Here is a 25,282-nt window from a genome sequence, read left to right as displayed (position 1 = left end):
CTCAATACTAGTGCGTGCAGCGGTCGTGCAGAACACCAATTCAATGTCAATGTTCTAATTTATAAAAGATCTGAGACTTAATACATATAAATGGAAAACAGGCGGCTTTATTTAGAAAGGCAAGTTTGCTTACACTCATGTTCAACTGTTATACATTACTGAGGTTTGCATTATTTCCTATTTACAAAATATAATAAATTGATTAGTTGAATAGATTATAGCATTCTATTATATTATAATATTAAAGTTCTTGTACTATATCATTATACAGATAATCATTATAAATTATGATGATTATGAACTGACGAACTTGAGTACATTTAGTGAATGACAGAATGATCATTTGAGTCTACAATGCTGATACAGCACATGAGCCTGAGATTTATATCAATACAGTACATGCCTTGACCTTATGTATGTATTTCTTTAAACCTTGTGGTCTAGGATAACTGGTGAAAGTGCAAGCACTTATTTCCAATGGGGTCCTTTTGTTTTTATGCTGAAGGGACAGAATGTGGAAGAGACAGTGGTGGGATGCAAGGAAGTCCAGATGCGATGCCCTTGCTCTTTTTTCAAAGAGACCACTAGGTTCTTGTATGTGCTCGGTGTAAAGCAATGATACACGGTATACAACTTTCCTGGGTTAAACCAGTACTGAGTACCCGACTAACTTTCCAAGCACTTACCCTTTAATTGCCCAGCGCTAGGCAAGGGAGCTATTTGCACCAATGTTTAACGTATGACATGGTAAGGGATCAAACTCTCAACCTCCCACTCTGTATGGCTCTGTATAAAAACCTTAATCACTAGATTAATGACCTTTTCATGACGTAACAGCTGTTCTAATTTAAATGAGTAGCACATTTATATAAATATAATTATATATCGGGCTCTCAACAAGTTTCAGTTGAACCTTCTCAATTAGTAATGTTACCAACCAGCTCCTACTTATTCTACTTAATATTCACTGCTTTTCCAAATTTGAACTGGCCTAATTGCCATTTAAACCGTCCATTTTGGCGGGCAGCAAGTTCTTATTTAGAACACTGTTTATAAAAATACATGTATACATAAAATCATTTTTAAAATGAAGTCTTATCTGTGATATGTATGATGTAACCATTTAAATTGCATTGTTAAGGTGAAAGGTACAGAGTTATTGATTTTTTTAGTTGATGGTTGTCCACATGAATAATACATGTTTAAGGATTTTTTTTAACATTTGGACGTTTATTTGTTAAAAGACTCTATATGATGGCTATTTACATGGACGACCGCATGATTACCTTTTAGTAGCCAACCCAAAAATGTGGCTGCCAGAGTGTAAGGTTAAATCCAGTTATCTAGTTCCTATGGTCAAATTATTCATCTGACTTATTTTGTAATTAATCAAAGCCTTCACAGACCACAGGTTTTAAAATGTTTCAAAATCTTGGATGAATATTTATTTCAAATGATAGTTTCAGGTCAAAACTTAAATGTGTTACTGTCCTGAATGCAATTTTTTAATTGACCAGGTAGAAATAATTGAAATTGAATGTAGGAGGGTGCAAATATTTTACTTACTTTCATATTGTCAAAAGAAACAGGTATGAATTGGTGTATTTTTAAAGAAACAAACTTTATCTATTTCTTTTATCTTTTTTTATTTATTTTTTTATAACATTCTCATTCATTTTGTAGGCAAAATGAAAAATTTCACTTTTTTCCCCATTCATACAGGCCCTGACCCCATTTCCAAAATGATGAAAAAACATGTGACTGCTGTTATAAAACATGCCATCATTTTTGTTCTGTTTTTTTCTCGCAAGGTGTAACAATCTAGATAACGTGAATGATCTACATATCTGTATTGTAAGGTGTTTGTATGACTTTTGCAATCCATTTTGAACACATATATATGCATATTGATATAGTTATGTAACAAATTAATTCAAAAATGAATATATGATATATATCTTATTATAAACAACATACTGTCTAATCAATTTTTATTTTAATATTGTTTCAGGTAAGGAAGTAAGGCAGAGAGATGGTGGAAATAGAGGAAAAAATAGACCATCCTTGTGATGAAGACATACCACTGCAAAGTAAGGAATCCCGTGGCGAATGTTCCACCAATGGAGGGAAAGGTTCTGAAGATGAAAGGCCGGGCGAAGAGGTGGAGGTGACCAATATATTGATAGATTTGAGCGAAGATAAAGTACCAGATGGAGGATGGGGATGGATGATTGTCTTCGGAGCTTTTCTGGTTCATGCACTCATGGGTGAGTCTTTCTTACACCCATCTAATAGCATTGTGTCTGACAACATTAATTCCTCACAGACAAAGTTTGTAGAGGGCTATATTATTGGAGTCACCATTATGTTGGTCAGTTAGTTAGTCGTTCAGTCTAATCTGTCTATTGGCAAAAAATTATGGAGTGAACTTTTCCGGAGATTTAGAGTTATCAATCTGATACTTGGTACACATTACATGTACACTTGTCATGAAATAGTTTTAAAATTGATAAAGAACTTCAAAAAGTGATAAGATTGAGGTACTTGACCAGTTTCAAATTACCGTAATGCAAACATTTGAGAGTGTTCAGTGCAGCTTTTTAAATTGTTTAAGCTTTGCTGTGTCCATAGTAACCATATTCTCGCATAATGCCCATATTTCAATGTGAACAAATTGTAGAGGTGTATTTATTTGTATACTGTGACCACAAAGCCACAATTAAAAATAACTTTTTAACCATTGCAAACCATTGATTTGTCCGGGGACTGTTTTTTTTCTTTTCCCCTTAATACCGTAATTGAAGAAATTTAATATTGGATAAGTTTGCAACATTTTTTGGGTCACGGGTATATTAAATTTTGTAGAATCGGTTAGGTTAGGCCAAATAAATTCATTATTAAAGCTGCACTCTCACAGATTAAACGTTCTGACAACTTTTTTATTTTGTGTCTTGGAACTACATGTAACCAATTTTTGTGAAAATTCATGGAAACCAGTTATATAAAACTGCTGACAAAAAATAGATCGTAGATTTTTATATTTCTGTTCAAAAACTAATGTTTTATGCATTTTTCTTAAATCGTTAGTAACAGATTAAGCCATATAACATTAATTTTCGAACGGAATTATGAAAATCTGAGATCTGATCTTTTGTTAGCAATCCTTTATCATTGGTTATCATTAACGCATAATTTGCTCTTTCCAAGACAAAAAATAAAAAAAATGTTAAAATGGTATATCTGTGAGAGTGCAGCTTTAATGTTGTCAGATTCTGGTTTATTTTTCTATGCAGGAGGGTTTGAGAGGTCCAATGGCGTGTTTTACCTGCAGTTTAAGGAGAAGTTCAACCGCTCGGCCACCGAGACTGCCTGGCTTCTATCCATATTCTCAACACTTAGGCTTGCAATGGGTGAGTTTAATACGTACATCTTGTACATGTTTGGTTATTGTAACAATGACAACTTTATGTGCACTGTGTTTTATTGTTGTGTCAAATTTTGCAGGAAACATAAATAGACAATATATGCCATTGTAACCAGAACACAATGATAAACTAACTATAATACAAACAGACGATAGGCGTCTGTTCCTGTTGAAATGTCAGATTCAATTAATTGTTTGTGTATATTGTAAAGAACCTCATGCTTTATTTCTTTATATGTGTCCATAATGTTTTTGTTTCTTTCTATGTCTATACTTTGTATTGTATATATTTGTAAAGCTATACTTATCTTCACCTGAAATCAAGAGATGTATCACCTGAGAGGTTAAAGGTTGAAGCTCAACTGAGAGGTTAAAGGTTGGAGCTCTATTCAGAGACCTATGCTTAGTCTCAAAAAAATAAACTGCGAAAAGTACAGCGGTTTAATTTTGTTCGAAAATTGCTGGAACATTGCTGAAATGCAGGGATTTTGCGTGACCCCCCTCCCCTCATCAGGTTTTGAAGCAATGAGGTGACACTAATAGTCAGGTTTTGTGTTTTGAAACACCTGTATAATATTTTTCTTAAACATGTGTATTGAAATTATTCCAGGTCCTGTAGCCAGTGCCCTATGTAACAAGTTTTCCTGCCGGTTTGTGGTGATCCTGGGCTCGGCGATCTGCACCCTGGGTGTGCTGATCTCAGCCTTCATGCCCGACTTGCCCTATTTATACCTGACATACGGGGTACTAGGGGGAGTGGGGAGGTCCTTCACATATACACCCAGTCTCATCATTGTGGGCTACTACTTTAATAAAAAAAGAGGTAAGATTTGTAGTATGCTGTATTTGATGATATGGGCCTACACAGATCTGTCCTAACTGTCCACCCATTCTTATCATCGTTGGGTTTTACTAAAATAAAAGAAGTGGTTATGTGAATTTGTAGAATAACAAAACCTTTATATGCGCATATTAGCCACGGTAAAATATTATTATGTTTTAAATGTTACCTGAAATCCGACAATAAACAAATATTGACTTAACTTAAAGCCTTTGCTGGCTGATCAGACATATTCCCGGATTTATCAAATTTATTATCAACAAGAAAGTTTTGGTTTGTCTTTGTTTTTTGTACATTGTGTGTCTCTAGTTCAATGTCTGTTAGACCTGGGTCTTCATTAAATTTTAGGTTACTGGGCTCATCCATGTAGTTTTATTATGCACCATTCAGTTACAGTTTTTAGCTGAAAAAGGACTTATTGTCAAGTGGAATTTGATAATCTCATGTGTCTTTGTCCAACTTTCATTTATGATCAATGCTGATGGTAAACTTGGTGTAGAGTTTTCAAACTTGTTATGACCATTGTGACTTATAAGTATATATCCTCTTATAGTTATTTGCTCAATAGGTCAAAGGATAAGGTGACATTAACAAGAAGAATTTAGGCATACATGTATCAGATTCACAGAATGTTAAATGTGTTCAGTTCACGCCAATTAGATTTTAGAAACTGAACATTTTTTTTCTGACTTGCTGCATTTATTGCAACAAACACCTTATGAAAACAATCCAATATTTATTATGTTCAATTACAGGTTTGGCGGTTGGTTTGGCCACTTCCGGAGTTGGCATCGGATGTTTCGTGTTCCCTCCTGTGGTAGAGATCATGTTCAACCACTATGGGTTTGAAGGAACGTTCCTCATCTTAACCGGAGTGATCAGCAACTTCTTTATTTGTGGCGTCTTGTTTAGGTCACTTGAGCTGCACAAGAAAATTATGAAACAAGACAGGTGAGGGGAGGTAACTTTTGTTTAAGAATGGTTGGGGCTAGTCAGTAATACAAGGGTTTTGCGGTCAGTTCAAGAAATTTCACATTTAGAAAGAACAAAATTTGTCAAAAATGTTACAAATGAAATAAAGTACAATTTACATTGATGGTAGAAACAAGGTGTATTTTTTCAAACGCTATCTAATTATATAGATTTAAAAAATTTCAAACTTTTGACGGTTTTTGTTCTTTTTATGTTAAAATTACGCAGACTTCCAAAACATTTTTCCTTGAATATGTACTAATTCGTTCTTGATTTTGAAGTTAAGCTATTTTAAACTCAATTTTTACTGTTAATACTGTATTTTACTTCAGAGCTCCGTATCAATTAGATATCAGATAGTCATAAACCGTAAACCCCTTCCCCACTGAGTGCTCAGGTTCATTTGTAAAGTTACTGTTAGAATCAATGCACTAAAAACGAGGGTAATCCTGGAAATATACGATATTACGTCTAACGATCTTTGTTGAAACAGGACCCTGGAGCCTGCTGTTCTCCTGTTTTCTGATATTTAATTTTGGGAAAAAAAACGCAATTTTAAGTGTAAGCAAAGCAAGCTGAATAAAATCTGATTCATCCTATTAACACACAAATATTTTATTTTTTTTGCAAGAATTAAAAAGATGCGGAAAGAATGTTCTACAAAAGGCGAACCAGTTGAAAATTTGTTACCAGTTTCCATGGTAACCAGACAACAGAACCTCCTCTCATCGCAGTCAGCCGCCAAAATGTCATCCTCAATCGAAATAACTGCAAACTACAAAATTGAAGCATCCAAGACTTCTATATTTAGGAGAAAATTATCACATGTGAAAACAGCTATAAAAGGGAAGGATAAACCAAAAACAGAAAAAGAAAAGAAACCTCTCTTGGAACTCTCACTTTTCAAAAATTTTGGTTTTACCGCTTTGTGTTTACAGTTATTTTTGTACACTTTAGCTTTCAATTTGACGTTTGTTTTCTTACCAGCGTTAGCCAAAGAAAAGGGCATATCTCAACTAGATGGTGCGTGGTTATTGTCAGTCTTGGGCATTTTTGACGGCATTGCTAGAGTAGCAATGTCAACAGTGCTTGATCTAAAGAGAGTTAAACCTTACCGGCTTATTATCTACAATGGGGTCATGTTTGGAAATGCCATAGTCTCCATAATGCTGCCATCAATGACCAAATTCTGGCACTTTGCCGTTATGAGTGGATTGTTTGGCCTTCTGTCAGGGACATACATTTCACAGAAATCGGTTGTGGTGGTGGACGTCCTGGGGGTTGAGTCTCTTTCAAGCTCCTTCGGACTACTGCTCCTCTTTCAGGGACTCAGTGCTCTTATTGGGCCAACTGTCGGAGGTACATACTGCTTTCAGGGTATACATTTGTAACTGTAGTGTGAAAAGCCAGGCTTTTCATCTCTCCTAATACACATTTGTTTGTTGTTTTCAAATCAAAAGTTGTTTCCATATATTATTCATGTGTGTCATAAAATCTGTGTAAACGTTTCATCATTTCTAATAGGCTAACAATAACCGGTTTTGAACTAGGTTAAAATCAGGCATTTCATGGCTTTTGGCACTCTAGTGACACTGGCGCTTTAATCTTTTTTTGTTTTGATCGATTTATTTTATTTTTCTAATTGAGATATAATATATTGATTATGATAATTGTAATATTAAATTAAAATAAAATTATTCTGATATATTGCATGGACATTTAAAACTTGTACATTTCAGGTTTATTTAAAGACATGCTAGGAAGCTATGACATGGCGTTTTATTTTGGCTCAATTGGAATCATTCTTGGAGGCCTAGTGATGGGGGTGGGAAATGTATGGATATATCGCCAGAAACGCAGGCAACGAGAAGCCGATACACAGACAACAGACAGATGAAAGACATGACAACTAGAACCCATGATAGATATAGTGATTATACATATGATACATGACAGTTAACTTAGTGAAAATATATTTAAAGTAAATTATGTGGGCATACATGTACAAATGAGCATGGAATTGATAAAAGAATGGTCTAGTGGTAATGTTGTTCAACTCGCCCTAGAGGTTGGTCTTCGAGGCCCCCCTCCCCCCCAGTGAAAAGTTCTGTTTTCTTCTCAGAAAGGACACATGTACTGGTTTAAATTTACCCTGGAAACAGACTTGAGAGAAATTCATATCAGCTGACAGCTGTTTTCACAATGGAGCTAAGGGCGATTCCAGTAAAACATATAACGCCAGGGGGGGTGGCAATTATTTAAATAGTATATGGTTGGGTCTTTTTTCGCCCTATTTGGACCCCGAAAGGGTTAATTTGCTTCTGTAGGGGGGTGGGATATTTTAAAAGTGCCTTCCCCCGGGGTTATATGTTTAAATGGAATAGCCCTAAATAAATTAGAAAAAAAAAACTTTTTAATTAATGTGCATGGATTTGAATACTTTTGTTAAATAAACTTGTTTTATTACCTACGGTTAATTAGACAAATATTCTGTAGAAAGATTAAGCATAAGGTCCATCAGACAGTAAATAATTTGTTGTTTACTTGGGAGAAGATGTGCAGAGGTGAGAGAGAGATTTGGAAAAAACCTAGAGAAAAGAAACTGTGATGTTGGGATTAATGTGATACTTTTAATGTATATTATGAACGGACTGTGTGCAAAATGTTTCTTTGGAACCTACTTTAATAGTCAAGATCTTTAGTCCATGACTGTTGACTTGTAACACCTTATATCTCTTTATTGTGTTACCGCTTTGCACTAAGCCAGCAAAATGTGTTGTACTGGTGTTGTAAAAGTGTTGTATAGGTGTTGTACTGGTGTTGCACTGGTGTTGCACAGTTGTTGAACTGGTGTTGCACAGGTGTTGCACTGGTGTTTTACAGGTGTTTTACAGGTGTTGTATTGTGTTCAGTCTTGTCTACAAACATCATTATTAACTGATCAATTTATAATATTTTACATTCTTGATCAAAGAAGCTGATTATCTCCTTTTCAATATTTTTTTGTTAGATCTACTGACCTTCCTTTATAGTTGTAATGGTTTTTGTTTGGTATACGGAAAAAAAACATTAAATGCTTGATTGAGAAATGTATTTTAAACATGTTACATTGTACATGTTTAACCCATTTCATTCTGAGACCCAGTTAGATATGATACCTTGAATATCTGGGCATTTTCCAATAACTGATAAGCCATCTGCCTTTTTATGACCATTGTGTTGTATAAACACTAATAACTTCTTTATTATTGGTACAAGACCCAATAAAGATTACATATTTGGAAAGGAAATAAAAATATGCACATGTTTATGTAAGTTTTATTAGCAAATGATTTTAAATAAATTATTTTTTGCAAGTTAACCAGGTGATGATGAAAAAAAAACACCAAAAAATAAATATGCATAAATTGAAAGCAAAAAAAGCACACATAATTTTTTTCAAATGTCACATAATCCAATGTATGAAAGTTTCTAAATTAATCTGTCTTTAAAATGCAGAAAGAATTATGCATATATTTCAAATCTATAAAAAGTTATGACAGTTTATATCATCCCATGTCCACTTCGGAGCAAATCGGGCGGGTGGATGTTCATCGCGATGTTGGTTGGAATAGCAGTTTGAATCCTCGACCAGTAAGGTCCAGAAGTCTTGCCCCCATAACAGTTTTATTGAAACAAAGTGATGTAAATTACCTGGATTTAGGGTATGGTTTGATAATTCATGATCAAAAATTGTAAATTACCATGCATTAACATACTGCAAATTAGTATTTAGTATCATCCACCTGAATTTATTTACTGACTGTCTCAATTTTTCATGACTCTCTTTTTGTATGTATTTATATCATACAAGACTATTCTTTTGATATATTGAATTTGTCCTTAAAGGATATTAGGCCATTTGTGTATTGAAAGTTTTACAAAACCAGTGTTAGTTTAAACATTATATATTTTACAACAATTGTGAAGAAAGTTATGATAACTTATACTAAGTTTATCTCGTTGGCACGATGTTGTGCAGGGTGTAATCTTGTGTTGAACTTAAATCATGCAGAAGAGCAAGAACTTATAATGGTAACCGGGTATTGAATATATAGTGGGTTTATGCTGTTGAGTGTCTGCCTGCAGAGCGAGGGGTCATTGGTTTAATCCCCACCAGATGTACAAAGCAAATTTGCATATATTATCACATTTGGCGCCCTATAATATATTCAATACCCGTTTACATATGTTAAATGTACCGTATAACAATTATCCAATTATCGCACATTCCATTTTCACCTCATTACGTATTTTTTTAATTGCAAAAGATAATGTAAAAAGATTACTTATTAGTTCTGTGAAACAGTTATGATATTATATTTTTTAATGATATAAAACATCACTGTTTTATGTTGATACCCTTTGGTAGCCATTTTTTCAATATTCTGTATAAATTGATGCTGGTTTTAGAAATGTTTCAAATTGATATACATGTGTTTTACATATCAACTTAGAAGCTATCTTATTATCATGTATTTAACATTATACATGTCCTAAAATCAAGAATTTCTTGAGCATCGGTGGTGCTGCAGATGTGTCTAGCAGGCGTGTTGCCCGAGTCCCACCACAAACATCTGTCTCTTATAAAGTCGAACATTGTATTTGAAGAACATTGTCATTGACATTAAGTTCAATGTTATTATGGTGTTTGTTAATCATTATTAAATTATTTTATATATATATTTCAATAAACAGATTGATAATATTCACTGCATTTTTTTAAAAAAAATTTGTATAAGTTAATTTTGTATTAAAGATTATTATGTCAAAATGTATGGAAAGGAAAATCTTTAGATTACTCCGACAGTCAAATTAATGCTTGGTTTTGAGAGTTTATATTTACCATCTCATATTTTATTTCTAGTTGTAAGGTCCACCAATACATCCAAGTATTGCTAATGTGACCACAAAATTTAAGCAGAAAATATTTCTGTATATGACCATTAGGCATCATGGTACAATAATAAAAAAAACACATGATCAATTGGGCTTGCTTAATACATGATGGTAGACCCATTATTATGCTCCGGAATTTTTTGGGGAGAGCACAGTCTCTGCTTCGTTCATCCCACTATTCGTCATAGGGCTATTTCTCAGCAACTACACCTGAATTCAATGAAATTTTATATGCAGCTTTTCTTACGAGAGAAGTTGCACATATTATTAGCACACTCTGGTTCAATGATTTTCTTACAAAGTTATGGCCCTTTTGTCTCTTTTTAATGGAATAGAGGACCAGTTTGTCCTACTATTAGTGTTCAGACTATTTCTATGCAACTACTAGCTTGAATGCAATGGAAGTTAATGGGAAGCTTGGGATATTTATTGAAATCCCTTAATACATAATTATATAACTTTCTTTGAATGGGAAAGAAGCCCCAAAAGATGCTTACCTGGTTAAGGTTATATTTAACCCAGTGACATGGCTTTTAATATGCCATAACCCATATACTGACTTGACCTTGACATTATAAAGGTAAACCTAGACATGTAAGAAGAAATGACCGATATTAGACAGTGACCTTGGCATTAGACAGGTTTAAAATGAAACAAAATCTTTTCAAGATTAGGTAGGACATTTGATTGTTTTCATTAGATGTAGCGACTGACCGGAGTAGACTAAAAATGAACCATATTCAAATACATGAGTTATTGAGAGAGATGAACAAACCAGTCAAATATCATTAATAGTGAATGAGTATTCAGACACAGAACATCATAATTGTTATAAATTTTAATTCATAAATAAAATTTGCATAGATACATGTTGCACCACAGAATATATGTTTAACACAAGAAAATAGAGGTTCTTTTTGTATAAAAAACACTTTTTTAAAATGTTATTTGAATGCACTAACATGCACATTTTAGTCAAATACATGTACTTATCGGTTGAGCATACGGGTAACAATTTAACATATATTCTGAATATACATAAACACTGGAGTAGTCAGACATAAAGATTATGCAAAAAGAAGACGGGTACATTTAGGTATCTTATAATCTGTTGCCTTGGGTAAGTTAATATATACCAGTGGAAAAAGTAATTGTTCATGGAAAGACCTATCCGTTCTCTGAAGAAATCCAGGGCCCATGTTTACATACATTCTCCTGTCTCACTCTTGAGTTCAGATTTGTACTAAGAAGAAAAAAAAAACTAGTCATGATTTTCATAAATATATAGCTTTTCGTCGGCACGCAGTAAAATATATTGGAATCTCACCCCGAAATAAAAAAATATTCCATATTAAACAGGTTTATTATCATGCACCACTACCTTTGCCACTGGCATTTTTACAATTACAATAAAAATTGGCACCATAAAAGCCACAACCAATAGCATAGCACATACATGACGTAATGGGTAAAAACACCAATCCCCAACACACTTTTTGATAATAATCTCAGTTTCCTGTACAATATACGGTACTTCACACTGTCTTTGGTGTGTGCTTGAACTCTTCAGGTGCTCTCAAGCTGAACTCAGACCAGGATCCCTGTAAATAGGATCAATTAATTAATAATATTAATAATTAATACAATCTCAAAAGCCATATAATTTGTAGAATGCATTTTAAGCTGCCTTAACAAAGTACTGCTACAATTTCAAGGCTGCTAACCTTTCTTTTTTTCCATATTAATCAATTCAATGTATTACTGGATTAAATATAAAGTTTAATTCTCAAGTTCTGTAAGTTTAACTAGAAACTGATTTACCGACAATCATAAAATGTACCACATGTACTGGAGTCTGATAACAAGTTCATCACAAACAAATGCAAACATTTATCTGTTTGAACAGGGGCTTTAGCTCCTTGTTCGTTTTCGTTTTATTAAAAAGTTGAGGTCTTGCCATTGTGCAAACACTTAAACATTGGCAATAAAGCCGTTTCAATGTATTTGAATGGAACTTAGTATACATGTTGCCAGAGACAATATGCACATATACAGCAAGGCTAAAAACACTGACTTTAAAAATGTTGAGTTGTGCCCCTTTATTAAATGAAAAAATAAACACTGGCATACGTTTCGAGTGGCTCTTGTTTTAACTTTAGGATTGGCTATTTTTTTGCATGAGTTTGTGAGTGCAAGCTTGCCCACCTGTTCTGTTAAAGCATTATCTCATAAAACAAGCTTGCCCACCTTGTGATTCAGCAAATAACTCTATAACCATTTGAGATATTTCAATGAAATCAGTCCACATGTACAACATGGCCAAAATCTCTGACTGTAATAATTATTGAGTTATGCCCCTTGTTTGACTAAAAATAACAGGCGAGCATTGGTGTTCACTTAAAAGAAACTTGTGTCCATAAAAAAAAGTTCATACCAAATAGACAGGTACATTTTCCTTGCCCAGAATCTGAGCAGCGGCTGCAATTGCACAGGCAGTCATCCCCCGTTGACAGGAGGCAACTATTGGTCGACCCAGGTCCACGCCCCCTCGGTCAAACACTGCAATAGGGGACACTTCTAGGGTCATCTTATAAATAATATAGTATTGTAAGACTAATTAAGGCATCTAATATACAATAATATGAATTTAGGATGCCTTGTGACCTGATATTATTTTAGTATCTTTTGAATGGGTTTAATGAGTAGAAAAAGGATTATAAAATAGCTGTTAGCTTATAGATCATATAATCACTCTCGCATTAATTTCCTGGGTAGGAATCAGTACCGGACCGGTGTCATTTTTGGGAGGCCATGAGAAAGTACCCCTGGTAGTGGATGTAAACCGCTACATCTTGGGTAAGAGGGGGACACCTGTTTCACTAGACCACTCTCACCCTTAAGAGCAGTCATTTATTTTACATATTAGCTATCAGCAACTCATTAAAATGAAACCAAAATTATATAAGGTCATCAAAATTTCACATAATAACCAATGGGCAGATGAGATGAAAAGCTTTAATATTGGACATCTTAATTCAATAAAATAGTGGCATCACAGTTTGAAATTAACTTATAATACCTTTCAAATACTCTTCATTTTCTGTTTAGAAATACACATGTATTATCATATCATGACTATGAGCAGAAAATCCAGCAATTTTCATCTTTATCATAATTATTATGCCCCCAAAGGTGGGCATATTAAAATCGCACCGTCCGTCCATGTATCCGGCTCAATAACTCGTGTCTGGGCTGTAACTTTCCCTTGTATGGACAGATTTTAAAATGACTTGCCACATGTGTTCCACATACCAAGACGACGTGTCGCGTGCAAGACCCGTGTCCCTACCTCTAAGGTCAAGGTCACACTTAGTGTTTATTCACAATGGAGTGCTGCATATAAGGACATAGAGTATAGGTTGTCGTGTCCGGGCTGTAACTTTCCCTTGTATGGACAGATTTTAAAATGACTTGCCACATGTGTTTCACATACCAAGACGACGTGTCGCGTGCAAGACCCGTGTCCCTACCTCTAAGGTCAAGGTCACACTTAGTGTTTATTCACAATGGAGTGCTGCATATAAGGACATAGAGTATAGGTTGTCGTGTCCGGGCTGTAACTTTCCCTTATATGGAAAGATTTTAAAATAACTTGCCACATGTGTTCCACATACCAAGACGACGTGTCGCGTGCAGGACCCGTGTCCCTACCTCTAAGGTCAAGGTCACACTTGGTGTTTATTCACAATGGAGTGCTGCATATAAGGACATAGAGTATAGGTTGTCGTGTCCGGGCTGTAACTTTCCCTTGTATGCATAGATTTTAAAATAACTTGCCACATGTGTTCCACATACTAAGACGATGTGTCACTTGCAAGACCCGTGTCCCTACCTCTAAGGTCAAGGTCACACTTAGGTGTTTTTTCACAATGGAATGCAGCATATATAAGGACATAGAGTATAGGTTGTCGTGTCCGGGCTGTAACTTTCTTTTGTATGGACAGATTTTTAAATGACTTGCCACATGTGTTCGACATACCAAGCTGAAGTGTCACGTGCAAGACCCATGTCCCTACCTCTAAGTTCAAGGTCACACTTAGTGTTTATTCACAATGGAATGCTGCATATAAGGACACAGAGTATAGTTTGTTGTGTCCAGGCTGTAACTTTCTCTTGTATGGACAGATTTTAAAATAACTTGCCACATGTGTTAGACATACCAAGACGATGTGTCGAGTACAAGACCCAGGTCCCTACCTTTAAGGTGAAAGATACACTTAGTGTTTAATCACAATGGAATGCTGAATATAAGGACATAACAGGTTGTAGGTTGTCAAGTATGGGTGGTATTTTTTTATGTTCAGAGGCAATTTAAAATAACTTGCCATATGAATTTGACACGTAAAGGCGAGATCAACTTTTCATGTACTACCATGTTCATAAGTCATTGTCACATTCGGGGGGCATTCGTCACATACTGTGACAGCTCTTGTTTACCATATTGAAATCAGTTATTGACTTGTATCTTTGACCAACTGACCTCAAAATCGTTAGCTTTCATTTGCTGGTAATGATCAACCTGCTTACCAAGTTTGAGGTCCTTGGGCCCCAGAGTTTTTCAGTTATTGATTGGAAATTTCAGCTCAACGTCACAACAACCTTTAGCTTTCAACAACTGACCTCAAAATCAATCGGCTTCATCTATTGGTCATAGCCAACCTGCCTATCAAGTTTGAGGTACATGGGTCCCAGTGTTCTTTTAATAGTTTTTGATCAGAGACTGTGGGGAAGGAAGACAGATGGACAGATAGACAGAAGGTCTGTTACTATACGCTGCCCTTCTGGGGCATAAGACGACTCTGATACAACTTACAAGCTTTAAGTTCAGCATCTGGTTTCAAAGTCCCATCCTCAGCAAACATCTGTTGAAAGTCCACATGTTTTGCACCCTTTAAGGTTCCACCACCTTCAGCTACAAAAATATGCTAGTTTTAAAACATTTTAAATAGGATTTCTTCAAATTCAAATATATATGCATGCAAAGCACCAGTGTATCTCTATTTCATTTATTCAATAATATAAAAATTTTCAAGCACATTTTTTTACCGTCATGATTTACTGACTAGATTCATGTCGGCTAAATGCCAACAATATCTAGCCCATGCAAATCACTTAAAGCATGGCCAAGAGAGATGCATGATTCCATGCAAGCACGTATGCACATACACCGAACCGCAATTGTGGCAACTAGGCCAAGCTCATCACGAGTGGGCGTAAAAATAAAAAGAATGAGATAGATGCTAAGTCTACCTCTCGTTGAAGAAGTTCAGTTTTCAAGCCACACTAGGGTCCTATTTATTGAATAGATTGATCTTACGTTCGTAGAAACAAACCAGTTTTTATATGCCTACAAAATCAATTTACAAACACTCTAAGGAGAATTATTGAGACCTGTTGATAATGATAAGTGTTATTTGAATACAGCTAAATGGGATCATTCATATTTTGCCTCAAAGTGGACACCTCAAAGTGGACACCTCAAAGTGGACACCTCAAAGTGGACACCTCAAAGTGGACATCTCAAAGTGGACACCTCAAAGTGGACACCTCAAAGTGGACACCTCAAAGTGGACACCTCAAAGTGGACACCTCAAAGTGGACATCTCAAAGTGGACACCTCAAAGTGGACACCTCAAAGTGGACACCTCAAAGTGGACATCTCAAAGTGGACACCTCAAAGTGGACACCTCAAAGTGGACACCTCAAAGTGGACACCTCAAAGTGGACACCTCAAAGTGGACACCTCAAAGTGGACACCTCAAAGTGGACACCTCAAAGTGGACACCTCAAAGTGGACATCTCAAAGTGGACATCTCAAAGTGGACATCTCAAAGTGGACACCTCAAAGTGGACACCTCAAAGAGGACACCTCAAAGTGGACATCTCAAAGTGGACACCTCAAAGTGGACATCTCAAAGTGGACACCTCAAAGTGGACACCTCAAAGTGGACACCTCAAAGTGGACACCTCAAAGTGGACACCTCAAAGTGGACATCTCAAAGTGGACACCTCAAAGTGGACACCTCAAAGTGGACACCTCAAAGTGGACACCTCAAAGTGGACACCAGGCCCAAATTTCACAAACAAGTTCCATGCCTTACAACAGGATTTAGTTAAGCTCATTATTATTTCTTCAAAGAATGTTTGAAATATCCTTATTTTGAAAGGTTTAAAGACTTCAAAGGAAATCATTTTTATGGTCAACAGGATTAACTTGTTAGCGGCATTTTAAGTAAATATTTTGGCTTCAAGAAATCAGATAATAAGCTTGTTACGCTAAAACTTTTTAAGAAATTGGGCCTAGAACTGCTCTTTGACCAAGTAAAAGACTTACACAAGTGCTTGATTCCTGTAAGCTTATAATTTTTTCCATGATTAAGCTTAAACTAGAGCTAGTTCAGGTGGTTGACGCAACCTTGACCTTGAAGGTAGAGACACTGGTCTTAAGGGCAACACATTCTCATGCTATGGTGATCACTTTTGCAAAATAATTTCAAAATCTGACCATATTTGAAAAAGACATGGACTGGACACAATCTATCAGTAAGGCTTATATAGGAAAACATATGAAATTCAAAAGGTTGCTGTGACCTTGACCTTGAAGGTAGGGACACAGGTCTTTAGCACCACACCTCTCATGCTATGGTGGTCACTTCTGCCAACCAATTTTAAGGTCTGATCATGAATGAGAAAAATATGGACTGGACAAAAATGGGACGGACTGAAAGTCCATACCAAGTTCAAAAGGTTTCTGTGACCTTGACCTTGAAGGTAGGGAAACAGGTCTTAAACATGACATTTCTTCATGCTATGGTGGTCACTTCTGCCAAATAAATTTAAAATCTGACCACAAAAAGGGACAGACATGACCATGTGGTTCCAATAAAGCTCCAACTTCACTTGGTGAAGCAGAGGAATAATAAATATGATAAACATTAACATGTTCATCTTCAGAATATGTAAACACTGAGGGTCCTCAAAGTAAGGCTTTTGAATGAAAATGCTTGTATTTTTTTGTATAGTTTTTTGCTTAATAATTGTTACAAGCCATGTATGTTTGTGAAATTATAATTTTGAACAAGCTTAGCAATGACAGGGGTCGTCTATGCAGTGTCAAATCCACTACCTACCATCCGTTACATTTTTGCTTTGTTCTCCCCGGGCATCAACAATCTGTTCCCGTCTCGTCTCAAAGTTTCTTATCACATCATCGTATGAGCGCAGCAAATTCTTGTCCAACTTCGCCACAAAGTCTGACCTCTGAGAAAGTTAAATATAATTCTAAACATAATCATTTGTCATTCTTTTATGTTGTCTATTTTAAGATGCTATGGAAACATATATGTATATAGTATGTACTAAAACAACATTTACCTGAATTAGAATATTACGGGGTATACATCACATTTCCTAATTATAGCTTCTGGTACCCCTGAAAATGTTATTTCCCTAATAGTTAATTGTGTAAGATGTACAAATATGTGACGTCGTCAACGAAAATAAGTCACATTGAGGTATTCAAGTTAACAATAAAAACAAAAGTTAGCTAAGAAATTTCAAAACAAACTTATACCGTATTATACTGTGTATAGGACGCTAGCATAGATAGGAAGCAAGCAAAAGAACGGGTAAAAACCCTACCATAGATAGGATGCAGTGGAAGAATGTCAAAATCGGAGCTGAAAAATCGGCAGCTACCGTATTTGTTTTGATGATTTATTTTTAAATCATAAAAATGGCAAAGCTTAATATAAACCATGCAATATTAAAAAGCAAAATCATATGCCATTGTGTTTCTTTGTTTATTTCATGTAAATAAGTAAGACATAATGAGCACCAGAAGTAACAGTAGCACAAGTAACAGCACAAGTAACAGCACAAAAAGTACTGTGAATATCAGTTTGAAAGAATACTTTCAGCATTCTTTGTTACTCTTAAAGACATATTATAATGCTTTCGAAACATGATATAAAGCTGAAAAAAGTTTGAATTATGATTGAAATTTCTTATGAATCCATATTAAAATGTTTCCTGATATTTATCTAAAATGTCCTACCTCTATCTCCGGTTCATCTGTGGTGACATCATATCCATCCTCCAGCCACTTGCGTAGACCCCCGTCGAGGACTGACACATTACGGTGACCATATAACTGATAACAAAACATTGTGAAAATTGACATTTAATAGCCAGAAATCCCAGCACTTACTCAAATTTTATATTTAACTCAAGAGTTTGAAATTATTGATCCCATATACCTGTACATTGATAATTTGTTGACGACCAGCATTACCGGTAATGTGAAACAATTTGTCTCCATTTGAATTTTTAATGTTTTAAACATTTCATCTTTGTCAGAGTGTCTACTACATAGTATACTTGTATATTATGCATATATTCATTTATATATATTTTTGTTTATATTTGTGACAATTTTTGATGATTCAATAGTTTTTAAAGCCTGGAAAAAAAACGCCCTATTGTAATACTGATTATCATTCATATATCATAAGGCAAAAAATCGACACACAGTCCTTCCAGCAGCCACTAACAAAAAAAGTAGGAGGTTTTCTAACAGAAAAGAAGGAAATAGTAGGAATATTTTTTACAAAAAATAAGGAAAAGTAGGAATATTTTTGTTTAAATATGTAATTATTAATAGCTATTAACTTACCTAGAGGAGATGTTTTAAATGCAAAATCATACCATTCTATATGCTACATTGAATATTTTAGTGAATGATGCTTGGTCGGTTTCTGTTGCTGAACTGTGTGGGTGAAAAGATGATGCACGTCAAAGTGGAACATGTTGCCACACCTTTCAACAACAGAAACCAGCCAGTTTGACATCTTTTGTTCATTTTCTGCAAATAAAACAAGCACAATGATCAAACTTTAATATTTTTGTGCACTTTATTTTAAAAAAAGTAGGAATAGTAGGATTTTTTTAGAAAAAAGTAGGAAAAAGTAGGAAGCTGTTAAAAAAAGTAGGAAAAAGTAGGAAAAGTAGGAAAAAGTAGGAATGCTGGAAGGCCTGGACACATATAATGCAACTCTTTTCCTAACTCCCTTAAACATGAATATTCTGTGTTCAAACATACCCTTAACATCCACCATGTTCTATATGCAGCCTGTGGTAGACTGCGATCATACGCAATGACATGTGTATCTGGCCAGATTCCTAAACCCTGTACGTAATCTGTAAAACAGTTGATTTCCGGAAGGTTTACTGGAATCTCTGGTGTGCTCTGTGTGCACTTGAAGATGTTGAAATGTACTGACTGTGGAATATGTCCTCTGAAATTAACACAATGGTGTCATTCAACCATCAATTTGACAGTAAATAGATTACATTTCAAAAATATATTTTACCTGGTAGCACATGGCTATTGATGTATACCTGTAATCCTACAGATTTCTTTGATCACCTCTTATATAAACAACCTCAAATAATTAACTAACTCCCATTCGCATAATGTTAATTGACATACCATTTTATAAATGATATGTGACATTAGGAGAGTTGTTCAGAACATTGTTAAAGTTAACAACATTGTTAACTGGATCATTGTTAACTTTCAAACCTGTAATACACTCAAAGTTTCATGGACACACATGTGATCTGCTGACATTGGCACAAATATTGAGATAACTAATTCAGCTATGCTTGTTTTATCTAAATATGTGAGTACATAATAAATTATAAAAGTTAACAACCATTATGTTAACAACGATGTTAACTTTAACAAAGGTCTGTACAATTGGCCAATATTATGTAATAAATATTTTTATTGAGGTTTCAAATGTAATTAATTTATATGGAAAATCTTGATTTCAAATAAATGAAATTAAAAAATTGTTTAAAATATTTTTTGGAAATCTTCATATTTCTACACAAGATTATAAACAATAACTGACATTTGATCATTTTAAATCATTTCATAAACTATTTTAAAGTGGTATTTGGTACGTTCATCTTAGATAAACAAGCTTTGTACAGTGAAAGTACATATAATAAGATCATACAACTGGTATCCTTCCTTGTACGTGTCAACATCTCTATCATATGCAAAAGTTGTATCCAAGATCCGTAATTTTTTTGAAGCCTTTAACTGTGAGCCAATTTGCTCACGTAACCAGTTGGTTGAAACGACCGTCCAAATGCGTGACAAGACCATACTGAAAAAAAAACAGGATATAATCCACTGGCATTAATAACAGGTCTTTAAGGAAACTTTTTTATCACTTTAGACATTTATATGTTTCCCTGTAATAACATACCTACAAATGTAGCTCATAAAATATAATGAGTGTAATATAGGCTTTAATCCCACATTAAATTGACAAAAAGTAATAAATCACTGTGAGGAAGCAAGAATTGTTATGTCACCACAAATACGGTATGTAAGACCACAGCAATCCTGACACAACAAAAGGTATGTTTTTTTTTTATATTTTTGTTATTAAATTTAATCAAATTAAAACAAGACCTAATCTATGGTATGCTACATGATTTCCGCTTTCATGTGGTATACTGTCTGTCATTCTTCATGTTGTAGTTTTTGAGAACATTCAAAAACAAATTTGGAATCGACCATGCAGACGACCACACATTTTGTTAATCTTGCAAAAACAATGATAAATCCGCTAGCTTCAACTGGTTCTTTACAAAAAGATATATAAACAGTAAATATATACCATTTACCATACCTTTTCAAGGCAAAATGATGTTTTAAAAGAAATCGTACAATATTAAATTATGCGAACGACCACTCTCGAGAAGTTTACACTTTTTTATCTAATTTTGATAGGAGCGCGAATAAAGCTTTAAATACTTTATTTGTGAATATGTATGGTATATCTTTTAGATGGAGAGTCAACAACCTCAGGTCTACAGATATTGTGGCAAGGTCCTTGCGAACATTTCCACACTGCGTTAGCATTAAACAACACATATCAGAATGGGAAAGGGTTATATGTGCTGTGAAAAGATTTTCCACAGCAGGGCAAGCTTGAATAGACACCGGTTAGTTTATACAGAATAGTTTATATTAGAAACCTAAAAGAAGAATTGTTTGGTATAAGTCAGATCTGCAAAACCTTTATTTTGTTTAGTAGTATGACAAAACTGTTAGCTCGTCTATCTTATCAAATACGTAAGGCCGAAACCAAGTTTTCGTCGTCAGCTTTGTCGTCGTAGTAACGTCATAATGTGTCTTTTACTTGATCATATTTAACACGAAACATTGTATATGTGTTACCAGTGAAAATAAGCCAAAGTATAGCGTGGCTGTTTTTGTTCCTAGAAAGAAAAAAAAATCTAGCGGTGTCTTATCTTCTTGTGTTGCTGTTCTTTAATAAGCAATATTGGGTCAATGTTGCTTCGTTTAAAGTAAAAAGGTCTAATAATTCAAATGTTCCATTCTTGTCGACATATTCTAGACAAAGACTAAATTTAGTATATTATAATTATGATCGAATAATTTTTTTTATAAAATGATATGCATTTACTTTTCAGATGTCATTTGCATGGCAAGGTGAAGCCCTTTGTTTGCATAAATTGTGAGAAGTCGTTTCCAACCAATGCTGATCTTCAAAAGCATATTTGACATGAACAAGCTGGGGTGTAACTGTCACACGAATGTGGGTTGTCTTTCTCAGAAAAGTCAAGCCGGAAGGCACATTTGGATATGCACAAGGGGGAGTCAAGCCTTAAATGTCCAGAGTGTGAAAAAGTGTTTCGGCACCGGAGCAGCCTTTCCAGGCATAAGAAAATTCACAAAAACAACATGAATTATTACAATAATGCTCTATTTTACGTTTGATTTTTGTTCAATTAATCTTAAAACTATTTTTCCTGTGGTAACATGGTCATTAGAATATCATATTGTATTTTCTAACAATATTTTGTTTTTGAAAAGTAAACGCCTTAGGTACATAACCGGGAAAGCATTTTCAGAACTGTTTTAGTAAATTATTGCTTTTGTTAGAGGCAATGGGTTTTGAACTTGACTATTCGAAGACTAAGGAGAACTATCCTACTCATCCTAGCGTCGATGTCAAACCTTGGTTAAGGTTTTGCATGCAAGTCATTATCACAGCAAATACATGTTTTGCATTGAAACTTTATATATATGTTATAAACTATACAACCTACTTAATTAATCAAGCGAGATAACTCTATCTTGCATATAATGCAAATTATTGCCCTTTTATCATTGGACATAAAAATTCTGGTTAGGTTTTGCAGAGAAGCACAGATAGGTTACGATCTCCGCAACTACTTGATGTGTTGTTTGGAGACTTAATTCATTTGTGGTAGATTTGCATGTATTACCAAAACTTTGCAATCTAAACTTTAAAGCGACCAAATAGTTGAGCGTGCTGTCTCTGTGACAGCTCTTGTTATAAAAGATCATTGTACTGTGATTAATTTCATTTTTGTGATTGTTTTTTAGAACTTTATTAGTAAATTCTTAGTTTAGTTTGAGTCGATGGGTTTGCATAAAAGATTATTGTAAGGTGATTAATTTCACTTTTTGTGATTTGCTCTGTGATAACATTTTTATGTTTAAGTTTTGCATGTAAACAGCCTGATCAGTATTACATGCTATATCAATCTTATAAAATGCGTTTGTTTCACAAACAAATGCTGACATTTTTTGTTTTATATTGATGTGATTTATACATTTATTTATGTATTTTTAAAATAAACACAATGAAAGTTTTTAACTATCAGCTTTATTGCATTAATATATTGCCATATAATAACAATTATTGCCATATAAGTGATGATACAGAATAATGGCACAACACATATTTAATCAGAAACAAATTTGTAATTGAGTAATGACTACACATGTCATTCGCCGGCTATAAATGAACTACCCAGTAGCATTAGAAGTTCCATATGATCATATCGAAAGTCAACATTGAATGTTTAGGATTCCCATTTTGGATGTAACTAAACAAATTTAGTTAGTTAATTTTAGGTGCCATCGTTCATAAGGTTCCATTTGATGTTAAAATTATCAATAGAAAAAAAACATTGACATCACGGTTCAAATTTAATTTTAAAAGTGTGGTCATTCGCCTTAAATTCTTGAGTGTCGTCGTTCGCATAATTTGAATAATGCCTTCAAAAACATCAATAAGCCTTGCAATGGTACTCTGATATGTGTTTTTGTAAAGAACCAGGTGAAACTAGCTGTTTTATAATTGTTTTTGCGATATATGCAAAATGTGTGGTTGTCTGCATCGCTGATTCAAAAAAATTTATTGAATGTTTTCAAAAAACTACCACACCAAGAATATCTGACAGTATACCACATGAAATCAGAAATTATGTGGCATACTGTCGGCTAGGTCTTGTTTTAATTTGATTCAAGATAATAAAGAAAACATCAAAAACATATGTTTTGTTGTCTCAATTTCTCTATGGTCATTCACATTTGTGGTCACATGATTTTTTTGCTCCCTCACAGTGATAAATCATTTTTTAATATTGATAATGATTCATTAACCCATTCTTTATTACAGTTTTAATTAAAAAGACACATGAACTTTTGGATTTTAAAACATGTCTATATTGATAACATTTTATCAGTTAATCTTAACATGGGTTTACAAGCACTAGTCCACCTGTTTTCTTGTCTAATAGTAATATTATATTCTAATTTTTTGATGGTTTTGTGGCTGAGGCATTTAGACAAAAGGTCAATCAAGCGTTTCATATCAGGAATATTTACACCTCAACTTCCATTCCTTAAATGAACTGCCTTTCGGCAATTGCGTTCATCAATCGATTAACGCATACATCTTCGGATATGTTCGGGTCGCAATTCATCGCATAACAATATACATGAAAACTATTGATCTTGTTATTGTTTGTATTGTGTCAGCAGGTCCCGTAAAATATAAATCAACATTTTAGAAAGTGCTAAGATATTATATTTTAAACGTTTTGTTGCCTAAAGTGTTTCAATTTTACATTTTAAAGTGATTTCCATGAAGGGTGCAAGCACTAACTGGTCATTTGCTCGCTTGCGTTAATACAGCATAAATGGTAGAAAATGTGAGTAATTGTTATACAGTCGAAACTTGTTGGCTCAAACTCCAAGGGACCGGCGTAAATACTTTGAGCCTCGAAAAATTTGAGCCAAGAGAAATTGCTTACCTTCAGTATAAAGAAATGCGGTCCTTTAAATCCAGATTGAGCCAACGAGGAATTCGAGCCAAGCTAGTTCGAGCCAACTAGGTTCAACTGTATTTACATTTTTTATGTATTAAGTATTTATTCTTATAGAAATGTAACCGTCAACATGTTTGTATAAAAAAAAGCTGATTTTTGTAACTTGGTATAACATAGGTTAACTGACATTGCCCTTATCCAATAGGAGCACAATATGGAAATAAACAATGACATCATAACTCCTTGCATTTCATACCATATGAATATCAAGTTTTACCTTTACAAGGACTAGGGTAATGTGAATATATTAATATTAACTTTATACAGCTACTGATATTGGAACACTGGCTCTAACAAGTAAAAAGAAGAAATAAGCATTAATAATGTAAACAATGATCTATGGATTGTTAATTTATACGATTTTTTGCTAAAGTGAAAAGACACCAGAACAGAAGATTTAGCATGATATACAGTAAGGACCAAGGTCTGGTTATGATACAGATTGTATCTTTGTTCTATAATTGACTCTTATAAATAGGTTAAACAGTAAAATACATTGTAGTCAGTTCTGATAAGAAATTCGTTAAACATGTCATTAATATAATAGTGGAATGTACCCTTATGCCTTTCTTAGTTTAAGAATAAAAACTCAATCAACGACTGAATGCATAAATGACAACAGTGTATTTGTATCCACAAAAAAGCAATCATCGTTGATTTAACTGTATCTAGCTTGCAAAACGCTGGCATAGCGTTGAAAACCTTTACTTTGAATCAGTTTGCCAATTCTTGGTTTATTTACATTTTTTCTTACCTTAAATTCCGAATTCTAAATTTTACATGTAATAATATTTTGA

General features: G+C 34.3%; 2 protein-coding genes across 4 annotated transcripts; one reads left to right on the top strand and one right to left on the bottom strand.

Moving 5' to 3' along the window:
- On the top strand, nucleotides 1-10,067 carry LOC128207609 (monocarboxylate transporter 4-like). Of its 2 annotated transcripts, none has more exons than XM_052910648.1 (7): nucleotides 1-119; nucleotides 2,012-2,267; nucleotides 3,294-3,410; nucleotides 4,035-4,247; nucleotides 5,021-5,216; nucleotides 5,869-6,596; nucleotides 6,977-10,067. In XM_052910648.1, the coding sequence occupies exons 2-7, from the start codon at nucleotides 2,033-2,035 to the stop codon at nucleotides 7,132-7,134; spliced, it is 1,647 nt and encodes a 548-aa protein (XP_052766608.1). In that variant the 5' UTR covers nucleotides 1-119; nucleotides 2,012-2,032; the 3' UTR covers nucleotides 7,135-10,067. The 2 variants fall into 2 exon arrangements, with proteins under 2 accessions (XP_052766608.1, XP_052766607.1); XM_052910647.1 differs by having other exon boundaries at nucleotides 25-163.
- A 933-nt stretch (nucleotides 10,068-11,000) lies between these two features.
- On the bottom strand, nucleotides 11,001-25,259 carry LOC128207149 (thiosulfate sulfurtransferase-like). Of its 2 annotated transcripts, none has more exons than XM_052909923.1 (8): nucleotides 25,240-25,259; nucleotides 20,261-20,413; nucleotides 19,336-19,531; nucleotides 18,292-18,387; nucleotides 17,366-17,495; nucleotides 15,049-15,147; nucleotides 12,610-12,734; nucleotides 11,001-11,776 (listed from the first exon to the last, which is right to left on the bottom strand). In XM_052909923.1, exons 2-8 carry the CDS (start codon nucleotides 20,410-20,412, stop codon nucleotides 11,711-11,713), a joined length of 864 nt encoding a protein of 287 aa, XP_052765883.1. In that variant the 5' UTR covers nucleotide 20,413; nucleotides 25,240-25,259; the 3' UTR covers nucleotides 11,001-11,710. The 2 variants fall into 2 exon arrangements, with proteins under 2 accessions (XP_052765883.1, XP_052765884.1); XM_052909924.1 differs by lacking the exon at nucleotides 25,240-25,259 and adding an exon at nucleotides 25,194-25,203.
- Between the last annotated feature and the right edge of the window lie 23 nt (nucleotides 25,260-25,282).

This window comes from Mya arenaria, chromosome 11 (genome assembly GCF_026914265.1).
Source record: "Mya arenaria isolate MELC-2E11 chromosome 11, ASM2691426v1".
NCBI lineage: Eukaryota > Metazoa > Mollusca > Bivalvia > Myida > Myidae > Mya > Mya arenaria.
The sequence above is the reverse complement of the archived record's forward strand: the minus strand, read 5'-3'. Positions and strand labels throughout refer to the sequence as shown.

Excerpts from the sequence above, each read along its gene's own strand:
- LOC128207609 (XM_052910648.1), top strand. The coding sequence starts at position 2,033 with ATGGTGGAAATAGAGGAAAAAATAGACCATCCTTGTGATGAAGACATA. Across the intron at positions 3,411-4,034 it reads AACACTTAGGCTTGCAATGG|GTCCTGTAGCCAGTGCCCTA; the intron begins GTGAGTTTAATA and ends AAATTATTCCAG. Across the intron at positions 5,217-5,868 it reads AAAATTATGAAACAAGACAG|AATTAAAAAGATGCGGAAAG; the intron begins GTGAGGGGAGGT and ends TTTTTTTGCAAG.
- LOC128207149 (XM_052909923.1), bottom strand. The coding sequence starts at position 20,412 with ATGGTCTTGTCACGCATTTGGACGGTCGTTTCAACCAACTGGTTACGT. Across the intron at positions 15,148-17,365 it reads AAGCAAAAATGTAACGGATG|CTGAAGGTGGTGGAACCTTA; the intron begins GTAGGTAGTGGA and ends ATATTTTTGTAG. Across the intron at positions 11,777-12,609 it reads AAAATGTACCTGTCTATTTG|GGATCCTGGTCTGAGTTCAG; the intron begins GTATGAACTTTT and ends TCCTATTTACAG.